General features: G+C 37.9%; 1 protein-coding gene across 1 annotated transcript in view; it reads right to left on the minus strand.

Annotated features, from left to right (window-relative positions):
• Window positions 1-61: 61 nt before the first annotated feature.
• LOC135478105 (kielin/chordin-like protein) overlaps window positions 62-12,558 on the minus strand; it is a 40,167-nt gene continuing 27,670 nt past the window's right edge. The window contains exons 19-38 of the mRNA XM_064758376.1: window positions 12,368-12,478; window positions 11,651-11,764; window positions 11,148-11,261; window positions 10,898-11,011; window positions 10,644-10,757; window positions 10,278-10,391; window positions 9,888-9,998; window positions 8,921-9,034; window positions 8,670-8,783; window positions 8,418-8,531; window positions 7,662-7,772; window positions 6,945-7,058; window positions 6,693-6,806; window positions 6,247-6,303; window positions 5,434-5,544; window positions 4,454-4,567; window positions 3,837-3,950; window positions 3,415-3,525; window positions 1,883-1,996; window positions 62-183 (exon numbers count right to left, since the gene is read on the minus strand). Coding sequence (XP_064614446.1) covers window positions 62-183; window positions 1,883-1,996; window positions 3,415-3,525; window positions 3,837-3,950; window positions 4,454-4,567; window positions 5,434-5,544; window positions 6,247-6,303; window positions 6,693-6,806; window positions 6,945-7,058; window positions 7,662-7,772; window positions 8,418-8,531; window positions 8,670-8,783; window positions 8,921-9,034; window positions 9,888-9,998; window positions 10,278-10,391; window positions 10,644-10,757; window positions 10,898-11,011; window positions 11,148-11,261; window positions 11,651-11,764; window positions 12,368-12,478 — 2,216 coding nt within the window. The remainder of the gene's footprint in view (window positions 184-1,882; window positions 1,997-3,414; window positions 3,526-3,836; window positions 3,951-4,453; window positions 4,568-5,433; window positions 5,545-6,246; window positions 6,304-6,692; window positions 6,807-6,944; window positions 7,059-7,661; window positions 7,773-8,417; window positions 8,532-8,669; window positions 8,784-8,920; window positions 9,035-9,887; window positions 9,999-10,277; window positions 10,392-10,643; window positions 10,758-10,897; window positions 11,012-11,147; window positions 11,262-11,650; window positions 11,765-12,367; window positions 12,479-12,558) is intronic.

Genomic DNA, 12,558 nt, shown 5'->3' on the forward strand with positions numbered 1-12,558 from the left:
CATATGTATGGTTTCTTTCCCTTTCTAACAGTGCATGGACTGGATTTACTTATGGACAAAGCTACTTACTGCAGACTTTGGTTGTACAGTCGAAGGTTCCGTCTGATCTACACGTACACGTGTTACAGTCGTCTGGGTAATTATTGCCGACATCAATTCTCTGATTGCTGGGACTTGTGCAGACTAAAAGAGAGAGAAAATATTAAAAAAAATTAAATACAACAGAATGAACGTCACTCCTATATACTTTACGTCAAAAGACAGTATTAAGATCACAAAATGTCAGAAGACAGTATTGAGAACACAAAATGTAATTAGGCCGTATTGAGAATACAAAATGTCATATGGCAGTATTGAGAACACATAATGTAACAGAACAGTACTGAAAACACAAAATGTCATGTGGCAGTATTGAGAACACATAATGTAACAGAACAGTACTGAGAACACAAAATGTCATATGATAGTATTGAGAATACAAAATGTCAAAAGACAGCATTGAAAACACAAAGTATCAGAAGACAGGCTTGAGAACACAAAATGTCATACTCACAGCATATATCAGTGGTACAGGAAATAGTGCCGTCATCTCTACACGTACACGTGTTACAGTCGTCCGGGTACGTTTGTCCAATTCTAATGCTTGCACCGTTGGGACGTGTGCAGGCTAGGAACATCAGATCATAAATACTTTATGACAGCAGATAACGTAGAATTGTATATTTGTGCAGTGCGAGCTGAGAAGGGAGTATGACATTCATGAGTCACAAAACAATTTGCCACTCCGCTACCATGTGCCACAAAACAAATAACACTTAACAAAAAAGGTTCAAAAGGGGTTTTTTCCGAGGGATCTGTATTAAAACCCTTTTCATCTCCAGCGCACGAAAGGGTTCTAAAGCGCCCAGTCGGTTCTGTGTTCAAAACCATTTTTTTAGTTTTTTTTAGTTTTACCGCCGATTTCATGGTCACGTAACATATCTAATGGGTTCTATGTTGATCCTTTTCAAAAGGGTTCTGTACAGCACCAAAAAAAGGTTCTGGAGGTGAAAAAAGCCAAAGAACCCTTTTTAGTCCATACAGAACCTTTTTTCTTAAGAGTGAATGATAAATGCGCAACAGATTAGAAAATAAACGCAATTTGGTATGCAGTAAGACAACCTTTTTCCGTTGTCATAATCACAGTGAAATAGATGGGCAACAGATTGAAAAATTTAATTACTTATTTGTACACGCACTGTGGAATTATATGTGGAGATGTACTTTTTATTAAAGGAATATGTAGGGCTCATCGTCGTCAAACTTTCTAGCTTGTGCTAGAACATAGCGCTTAGAACTACCACAACATGCCGATGTGGAATCATATTTACAAAATCTCATCCCATTAATCATTTCAATTTTTAGGCATTTTTTTGACTGACATAGTTTTTCCCTTTAAAAAAAGAGATGAAAATGTATCTATGCCACAGTCATGCAGAAAATGCTCTTTGCAGGACTCAGAACACTGGGTGGTGCGTTTCAGTCAATGTTACATAGCATGGTGGTTAACAAAACATATAATTACAAAATAATGTAAAACTATAGAAATATGCAGGCAGATATACAAGTGACAACTGGCCTCCTCGTCCTCTTACATATACCGTTATTTCACTTCATTTTATTTCTTGGTGTTTTACGCCGTACACTAGAAAACACCCTACACTGTCAAACAAGCATAGGAATCTTTCATCTATATACACATATGCCTACTAGTCATGTCTTTTTTTTTTGGAGTAAATGAAAATAAGGCACATCTTGCTATGGACAGATATACACAATACCTCCCTGTCAAATTTTAATATTTATATTGCAAAAAGTGGGCAGATCATGTTTGAAAACTTACAGCATGGCCGTTCGGTACAGGAGATAGTGCCGTCATCTCTACACGTACACGTGTTACAGTCTTCCGGGTACGTTTGTCCGATCCTAATGCTTTCACCGTTGGGACGTGTGCAGGCTGTGGGCATAAAAACAATGGTATTCCTTTTTATAAATGATTCATGGAGAAGATATTGTATTTTTAAATGTTGACAAATTTTCTCTTCCACTAAATATTTGAACAAAGCTCTACATTTATGAATGAAGTAAACTTACAGCATGGCCGTTCGGTACAGGAGATAGTGCCGTCATCTCTACACGTACACGTGTTACAGTCGTCCGGGTACGTTTGTCCGATCCTAATGCTTGCACCGTTGGGACGCGTGCAGGCTGTGGACAAAAGTAACCGTGACATTCCTTTTTATAAATGATGCATCGACAAGATATTGTCTTTTGTATACTGATAATTTTTTCCTTTTATTAAACATTTAAACAAAGCCCTACATTTATGAATGAGGAAAACGCTATATGTTATTAATTTTATAAAATGCCATTTTCGTGTATCGTTTAACATGATCAGAAAATATTTTGTGTAGCTTTCAGACAACACTTGTCTTTGACACCAACTATGTACACCCAGAATTCTCTTTGAAAATTAACTGTATTTTTTTGTTACAGAGAACGTACCTTAGCACATGTACGTTTAAAACTAACCGCGTGGACATTAGTACACGTGACCCAGTTGTCGTCACTACAGTAACTTATAACTTAAAAAGTCTGAACAAAACGTTTAACCTTTGCACAAACAATCCATATGTTAAGAAAAAAAATCCATGTTCTGAAATATAATCTGGATGAAATATAGGATTTGCACCAGTCATGACGCTGATGTCAGATAGACATTGATTTACTAAACAATTCAGTCCGGTGCATTCTGTATGATGCGCTATATTTTTAAGCTTACGATGTGACATTACAGTGCACCTGCGAGAATGGCTTTAGTACAGAAAACTACTGGGCTTTATGACTATGGTTTTATATCCACTTCACCATGTTGGGGGTTTATACACATGGATCGAACTATTCGTTTGTTTAATGAATACGGTAAAACGTTGTCTGTGAGAGCATATCATGTTTGTTTTATGTGCGAAGGATTTAAACCGTGTAGATCCCAAAGAAAATGAACGCCCTTCATCAAGTAATAGAAAACGTCAATATGGCAGTCAAGACAGACGGAGTAAGGTCTAAGTTTCCAATATCATTGAAAACTCTTGGCTGCTTCTCTTTGCTTGATTCCGTCCTAATTTTGTACTTTGTATACTTTCTTAACCCTTTCATAATGCATGGTAAACCTCGCTTTGGAAATTGGTCTTGTTGTTGTCGACCTGAAACGTCCATCCTTGGTTGACGACTGGTATAAGAATGTGTTTAACAACGCATATTTTATAGCCTTTGCAAGAAAATCATCAGCCATTGTGTGTTCCTGGTGAGTAAAAACTTACACAGATGAAATAGGAACATGGAAGTGCATAACGGACACAGAAACTGGGTACTTACAACAAGCTCTCTGGGTACATACAACATTTCCACCCTCGTTACAGACACACGTGTTACAGTCGTTAGCGAAATCAGCTCCGATACGATACTGTTGACCTCCAAATGTACAGCCTGTACGTAAAGATGTGGAAATATAAATGCATGCACTCAAAGCACTCCAGTTTTAAGCAATTATTATCTTTTAAGCAGAAATTTTGGCAGATGTAAGAGATTTAGGGTAAATTTTCATACTGCTATGGTTTAATGTTATGTATTGACAATATATTATCAATACAAACATTGATTTACATATCACTGTTTTTTAATATGCTAAGAAACGATTTCACGCTGTGTCTCTGTACATTGAGATGAAAACCTGTTGGCCACACTTTTGTTGTAACATTTTATTGTATTTCTTTTACATGTGCTACAAAGTCACTTACTGCAGACTTTGGTTGTACAGTCAAAGGTTCCGTCTGATCTACACGTACACGTGTTACAGTCGTCTGGGTAATTATCGCCGACATCAATTCTCTGATTGCTGGGGCTTGTGCAGACTAAGTGAAAATGTAAGAATACAACAATGCATTACATTTTGTTCACAACCATGTGCATCTATTATTTATAACTGAAATAAAAATACGCTGAACAAATCATAGTTACTACAAGACCAGTGGGGTCCGTCTTAACTTGTGACTGGCGTAACGTCCATTGTGACACGTGGTGGTGCGATACGCCACTTTCTAAAAAAGCCCGCGACAACTTTGGAAGACGGTCCCGTAGCATAATAGACTATAAGCATACTCACAGCATATATCATTGGTACAGGAGATAGTGCCGTCTTCTCTACACGTACACGTATTACAGTCATCCGCGTATGTTTGTCCGATCCTAATGCTTGCACCGTTGGGACGTGTGCAGGCTGTGGACAACACAAACAATAATAGTTATTTTTATAAATTATTCATCAAGAAGATATTGTATTTTTTAATACTGACAAATTTTACTTTCCACTGGACATTTAAACAAAGCTCTACATTAATGAATGGGGAAAACTTACAGCATGGCCGTTCGGTACAGGAAATAGTGCCGTCATCTCTACACGTACACGTGTTACAGTCGTCCGGGTACGTTTGTCCGATCCTAATGCTTGCACCGTTGGGACGTGTGCAGGCTGTGGACAACACAAACAATAATAGTTATTTTTATAAATGAATTATCGAGAAGATATTGCGTTTTTGAATACTGACCAAATTTCCTTTCTACTGAACATTTGAACAAAGCTCTACATTAATGAATGGGGAAAACTTACAGCATGGCCGTTCGGTACAGGAAATAGTGCCGTCATCTCTACACGTACACGTGTTACAGTCGTCCGGGTACGTTTGTCCGATCCTAATGCTTGCACCGTTGGGGCGCGTGCAGGCTGTGGGTATAAAAAAACAATGATTCCTTTTTATAAATGATTCATCGATAAAATATTGTATTTTTAAATGCTGGCAATGTTTTCCTCCTATTAAACACTTGCACAAGGCTCTATATTTATGAATTAAGAAAACGCTATATGTTGTTAATTTTCAAAGATGCCACTTCCGTGCATCGTTTTACATGATCAGGAAACACATTCTGTGTTTTCAGACAACGCTTGTTTTTGACACCAACTATGTACACACAGACTTTCTATCTTTGAAAATCAACTGGAATTATTTTGTTACAGAGGACATACCTTTGTAACTGTAAATTTAAAATTAACAGTATGGACGTTAGTATAGGTGACCCAATTGACGTCACTGCATTGACTTAAAACTTAAAAAGCCTGAACAAAACTTCTAACTTTTGCACAAATAATCCAAATGATAAGAGAAAAAAATCCATGTCCTAATATATAATCTGGATCAAACATAGGATTCGCTCCAGTCATGACCAAGTCATTCTTTGCCAGAGAACCATCAGCCATTGTATGTTCCTGGTGGGTAAAAGCCCCAAAAGCCGAAATAAAAAGATAAAAGTGTATAAAGGACACAGAAACTGGGTACTTACAACAAGCTCTCTGGGTACAAACAACATTTCCACCCTCGTTACAGACACACGTGTTACAGTCGTTAGGGAAATCAGCTCCGATACGATACTGTTGACCCCCAAAGGTACAGCCTGTAAGTAAGGATGTAAAAATGTATTTGCGTGCATTCAAAAGAATTTAGGTTTAAGCAATTATTATCATTCACGCAGAAATTATGACACATGTGGAAGTTTTAGGGTAAGTTTTAACGCTGTTATGATTTGATATTATGGATTGACAATCTGTCACCAAGTTATGCTAAGAAACGTTTTCACGCTGTGTCTCTGTACATTGAGATGAAAACCTGTTGGCCTTACTTTTGTTGAAACATTTTTTGGTATTTCTTTTACATGTGCTACAAAGTCACTTACTGCAGACTTTGGTTGTACAGTCGAAGGTTCCGTCTGATGTACACGTACACGTGTTACAGTCGTCTGGGTAATTATCGCCGACATCAATTCTCTGATTGCTGGGACTTGTGCAAACTAAGTGGAAATGTAAGAATACAACAATGCATTACATTTTCTTGAGAACTATGTGCATTTATTATTTACAACTGAAAATAAAAACAAACTGAACAGTTCATAGTTACTGTAAGACTAATGTGGTCCGTCTTAATTTGTGACTGGCGTAACGTCCATTATGACATGTGGTGGTGCGATACGCCACCTGCTAATTTAGCCTGCGACAACTTTGGAAGACAGTTCCATGGCATAATAGAGTATAAGCATACTCACAGCATATATCATTGGTACAGGAGATAGTGCCGTCAACTCTACAAGTACACGTATTACAGTCGTCCGGGTACGTTTGTCCGATCCTAATGCTTTCACCGTTGGGACGTGTGCAGGCTGTGGACAACACAAACAATAATAGTTATTTTTATAAATGATTCATCAAGAAGATATTGTATTTTTGAATACTGACAAATTTTACTTTCCACTGGACATTTATACAAAGCTCTACATTAATGAATGAGGAAAACTTACAGCATGGCCGTTCGGTACAGGAAATAGTGCCGTCATTTCTACACGTACACGTGTTACAGTCGTCCGCGTACGTTTGTTCGATCCTAATGCTTTCACCGTTGGGACGCGTGCAGGCTGTGGGGATTAAAAAAATGATATTCCTTTTTAAAAATGATTAATCGAGAAGATATTGTATATTTAAATATTGATAAATTTTCTCTTCAACTAAACATTTAAACAAAGCTCTATATTAATGAATGAGAAAAACTTACAGCAGGGCCGTTCGGTACAGGAGATAGAGCCGTCATCTCTACACGTACACGTGTTACAGTCGTCCGGGTACGTTTGTCCGATCCTAATGCTTGCACCGTTGGGACGTGTGCAGGCTGTGGACAACACAAAAAATAATATTTCTCTTTCTAACTCATTCAGAGAAAAGATATTGTATTTTTGAATACTGACAAATTTTACTTTCCACTGAACATTTGAACAAAGCTCTGTATTATTGAATGGGGAAAACTTACAGCATGGCCGTTCGGTACAGGAGATAGTGCCGTCATCTCTACACGTACACGTGTTACAGTCGTCCGGGTACGTTTGTCCGATCCTAATGCTTGCACCGTTGGGACGCGTGCAGGCTGTGGGTATAAAAAAAACAATGATATTTCTTTTTATAAATGATTCAACGAGAAAATATTGTATTTTAAATGCTGACAATGTTTTTCTCCTATTAAACATTTGCACAAGGCTGTATATTTATGAATGAAGTAAACGCTATATGTTGTTAATTTTCAAAGCATCGTTTACGTGCATCGTTTCACATGATCAGAAAACATATTCTGTGTTTTCAGACATTGCCTGTTTTTTGACACCAACTATGTACACACAGACTTTCTATCTTTGAAAATCAACTGGAATTATTTTGTTACACAGAACGTACCCTAGTACATGGAAATTTAAAACTAACACCATGGACGTTAGTATAGGTGACCCAATTGACGTCACTGTAGTTACCTAAAACTTAAAAAGCCTAAACAAAACTTCTAACATTTGCACAATTAATCCAAATGTTAGGAGAAAAATTCCATGTCCAGATATATAGCCCAGATCGAATAAGGGAATTTGCTCTAGACATGACCAAGTCATCCTTTGCCAGAGAACCATCAGCCAGTGGGTGTTCCTGGCGAGTAAAAGCCCCAAAAGCCGATACAGGAACATGAAAGTGCATAAAGGACACTTACAACAAGCTCTCTGGGTACAAACAACATTTCCACCCTCGTTACAGACACACGTGTTACAGTCGTTAGGGAAATCAGCTCCGATACGATACTGTTGACCTCCAAACGTACAGCCTGTAAGTAAGGATGTAAAAATGCATTTGCGTGCATTCAAAAGAATTTAGGTTTAAGCAATTATTATCATTCACGCAGAAATTATGACACATGTGGAAGTTTTAGGGTAAGTTTTAACACTGTTATGATTTGATATTATGGATTGACAATCTGTCACCAAGTTATGCTAAGAAACGTTTTCACGCTGTGTCCCTGTATATTGAGATGAAAACCTGTTGGCCTTACTTTTGTTGAAACATTTTTTGGTATTTCTTTTACATGTGATACAAAGTCACTTACTGCAGACTTTGGTTGTACAGTCGAAGGTTCCGTCTGATGTACACGTACACGTGTTACAGTCGTCTGGGTAATTATTTCCGACATCAATTCTCTGATTGCTGGGACTTGTGCAAACTAAGTGGAAATGTAAGAATACAACAATGCATTACATTTTCTTGAGAACTATGTGCATTTATTATTTACAACTGAAAATAAAAACAAACTGAACAGTTCATAGTTACTGTAAGACTAATGTGGTCCGTCTTAATTTGTGACTGGCGTAACGTCCATTATGACATGTGGTGGTGCGATACGCCACCTGCTAATTTAGCCTGCGACAACTTTGGAAGACAGTTCCATGGCATAATAGAGTATAAGCATACTCACAGCATATATCATTGGTACAGGAGATAGTGCCGTCAACTCTACAAGTACACGTATTACAGTCGTCCGGGTACGTTTGTCCGATCCTAATGCTTTCACCGTTGGGACGTGTGCAGGCTGTGGACAACACAAACAATAATAGTTATTTTTATAAATGATTCATCAAGAAGATATTGTATTTTTGAATACTGACAAATTTTACTTTCCACTGGATATTTAGACAAAGCTCTATATTAATGAATGAGGAAAACTTACAGCATGGCCGTTCCGTACAGGAAATAGTGCCGTCATTTCTACACGTACACGTGTTACAGTCGTCCGGGTACGTTTGTCCGATCCTAATGCTTTCACCGTTGGGACGCGTGCAGGCTGTGGGCATTAAAAAAATGATATTCCTTTTTAAAAATGATTAATCGAGAAGATATTGTATATTTAAGTATTGATAAATTTTCTCTTCAACTAAACATTTAAACAAAGCTCTACATTAATGAATGAGAAAAACTTACAGCACGGCCGTTGGGTACAGGAGATAGAGCCGTCATCTCTACACGTACACGTGTTACAGTCGTCCGGGTACGTTTGTCCGATCCTAATGCTTGCACCGTTGGGACGTGTGCAGGCTGTGGACAACACAAACAATAATAGTTATTTTTATAAATGATTCATCAAGAAGATATTGTATTTTTGAATACTGACAAATTTTACTTTCCACTGAACATTTGAACAAAGCTCTATATTATTGAATGGGGAAAACTTACAGCATGGCCGTTCGGTACAGGAGATAGTGCCGTCATCTCTACACGTACACGTGTTACAGTCGTCCGGGTACGTTTGTCCGATCCTAATGCTTGCACCGTTGGGACGCGTGCAGGCTGTGGGTATAAAAAAACAATGATATTTCTTTTTATAAATGATTCAACGAGAAAATATTGTATTTTAAATGGTGACAATGTTTTTCTCCTATTAAACATTTGCACAAGGCTCTATATTTATGAATGAAGTAAACGCTATATGTTGTTAATTTTCAAAGCATCGTTTACGTGCATCGTTTCACATGATCAGAAAACATATTCTGTGTTTTCAGACAACGCTTGTTTTTGACACCAACTATGTACACACAGACTTTCTATCTTTGAAAATCAACTGGAATTATTTTGTTACACAGAACGTACCCTAGTACATGGAAATTTAAAACTAACACCATGGACGTTAGTATAGGTGACCCAATTGACGTCACTGTAGTTACCTAAAACTTAAAAAGCCTAAACAAAACTTCTAACATTTGCACAATTAATCCAAATGTTAGGAGAAAAATTCCATGTCCAGATATATAGCCCAGATCGAATAAGGGAATTTGCTCTAGACATGACCAAGTCATCCTTTGCCAGAGAACCATCAGCCAGTGGGTGTTCCTGGCGAGTAAAAGCCCCAAAAGCCGATACAGGAACATGAAAGTGCATAAAGGACACTTACAACAAGCTCTCTGGGTACAAACAACATTTCCACCCTCGTTACAGACACACGTGTTACAGTCGTTAGGGAAATCAGCTCCGATACGATACTGTTGACCTCCAAACGTACAGCCTGTAAGTAAGGATGTAAAAATGTATTTGCGTGGACGCAAAGGACTCTAGTTTTAAGCAATTCTTATCTGTTACACAAAAATTGTGACAGATGTGTCTGTTTTAGGGTAAGATTTGACACTGTTATGGTTTTATGTTAAGTATTGACAATCTGTCACCAAGTTATGCTAAGAGACGTTTTCACGCTGTGTCTCTGTACATTGAGATGAAAACCTGTTGGCCACACTTTTGCTGTAACATTTTATTGTATTTCTTTCACATGTGCTACAAAGTCACTTACTGCAGACTTTGGTTGTACAGTCGAAGGTTCCGTCTGATCTACACGTACACGTGTTACAGTCGTCTGGGTAATTATCGCCGACATCAATTCTCTGATTGCTGGGACTTGTGCAAACTAAGTGGAAATGTAATAAAACAACAAAGCATTACATTTTCTTGACAACTACGTGCATTTATTATTTACAACTGAAAGTAAAAACAAGCTGAACAAATCATTGTTACTGCAAGACCAATGGGGTCCGCCTTAACTTGTGGCTGGAGTAACCTCCATTGTGACATGTGGTGGTGCGATACGCCACCTGCTGAATGAGCCTGCGACAACTTTGGAAGACAGTTCCATGGCATAATAGAGTATAAGCATACTCACAGCATATATCATTGGTACAGGAGATAGTGCCGTCAACTCTACAAGTACACGTATTACAGTCGTCCGGGTACGTTTGTCCGATCCTAATGCTTTCACCGTTGGGACGTGTGCAGGCTGTGGACAACACAAACAATAATAGTTTTTTTTTTATAAATGATTCATCAAGAAGATATTGTATTTTTGAATACTGACAAATTTTACTTTCCACTGGACATTTAGACAAAGATCTACATTAATGAATGAGGAAAACTTACAGCATGGCCGTTCGGTACAGGAAATAGTGCCGTCATTTCTACACGTACACGTATTACAGTCGTCCGCGTACGTTTGTCCGATCCTAATGCTTTCACCGTTTGGACGCGTGCAGGCTGTGGGCATTAAAAAATGATATTCCTTTTTAAACATGATTAATCGAGAAGATATTGTATATTTAAATATTGATAAATTTTCTCTTCAACTAAACATTTAAACAAAGCTCTACATTAATGAATGAGAAAAACTTACAGCACGGCCGTTCGGTACAGGAGATAGAGCCGTCATCTCTACACGTACACGTGTTACAGTTGTCCGGGAACGTTTGTCCGATCCTAATGCTTGCACCGTTGGGACGTGTGCAGGCTGTGGACAACACAAACAATATTAGTTATTTTTATAAATGATTCATCAAGAAGATATTGTATTTTTGAATACTGACAAATTTTACTTTCCACTGGACATTTAGACAAAGCTCTACATTAATGAATGAGGAAAACTTACAGCATGGCCGTTCGGTACAGGAAATAGTGCCGTCATTTCTACACGTACACGTGTTACAGTCGTCCGCGTACGTTTGTCCGATTCTAATGGTTTCACCGTTGGGACGTGTGCAGGCTGTGGGCATTAAAAAAATGATATTCCTTTTTAAAAATGATTAATCGATAAGATATTGTATATTTAAATATTGATAAATTTTCTCTTCAACTAAACATTTAAACAAAGCTCTACATTAATGAATGAGGAAAACTTACAGCATGGCCGTTCGGTACAGGAGATAGAGCCGTCATCTCTACACGTACACGTGTTACAGTCGTCCGGGTACGTTTGTCCGATCCTAATGCTTGCACCGTTGGGACGCGTGCAGGCTGTGAACATTAAAATCAATGATATTCCTTTTTATAAAAAATGCATCTAGAAGATGTTGTCTTTTTAAATGCTGACAATTTTTTCCTTTTATTAAACATTTGAACAAGTCTCTATATTTATAAATGAAGAAAACGCTATATGTTGTCAATTTTCAAAGATGCCACTTACGTGCATCGTTTCACATGATCAGAAAACATAATCTGTGTTTTCAGACATCGCCTGTTTTTTGACACCAACTATGTACACACAGACTTTCTATCTTTGAAAATCAACTGGAATTATTTTGTTACACAGAACGTACCCTAGTACATGGAAATTTAAAACTAACACCATGGACGTTAGTATAGGTGACCCAATTGACGTCACTGGAATTACCTAAAACTTAAAAAGCCTAAACAAAACTTCTAACATTTGCACAATTAATCCAAATGTTAGGAGAAAAATTCCATGTCCAGATATATAGCCCAGATCGAATAAGGGAATTTGCTCTAGACATGACCAAGTCATCCTTTGCCAGAGAACCATCAGCCAGTGGGTGTTCCTGGCGAGTAAAAGCCCCAAAAGCCGATACAGGAACATGAAAGTGCATAAAGGACACTTACAACAAGCTCTCTGGGTACAAACAACATTTCCACCCTCGTTACAGACACACGTGTTACAGTCGTTAGGGAAATCAGCTCCGATACGATACTGTTGACCTCCAAATGTACAGCCTGTAAGTAAGGATGTAAAAATGTATTTGTGTGCACGTAAAGGACTCTAGTTTTAAGCAATTCTTATCTTTTACCCAGAA

This window comes from Liolophura sinensis, chromosome 11 (genome assembly GCF_032854445.1).
Source record: "Liolophura sinensis isolate JHLJ2023 chromosome 11, CUHK_Ljap_v2, whole genome shotgun sequence".
NCBI lineage: Eukaryota > Metazoa > Mollusca > Polyplacophora > Chitonida > Chitonidae > Liolophura > Liolophura sinensis.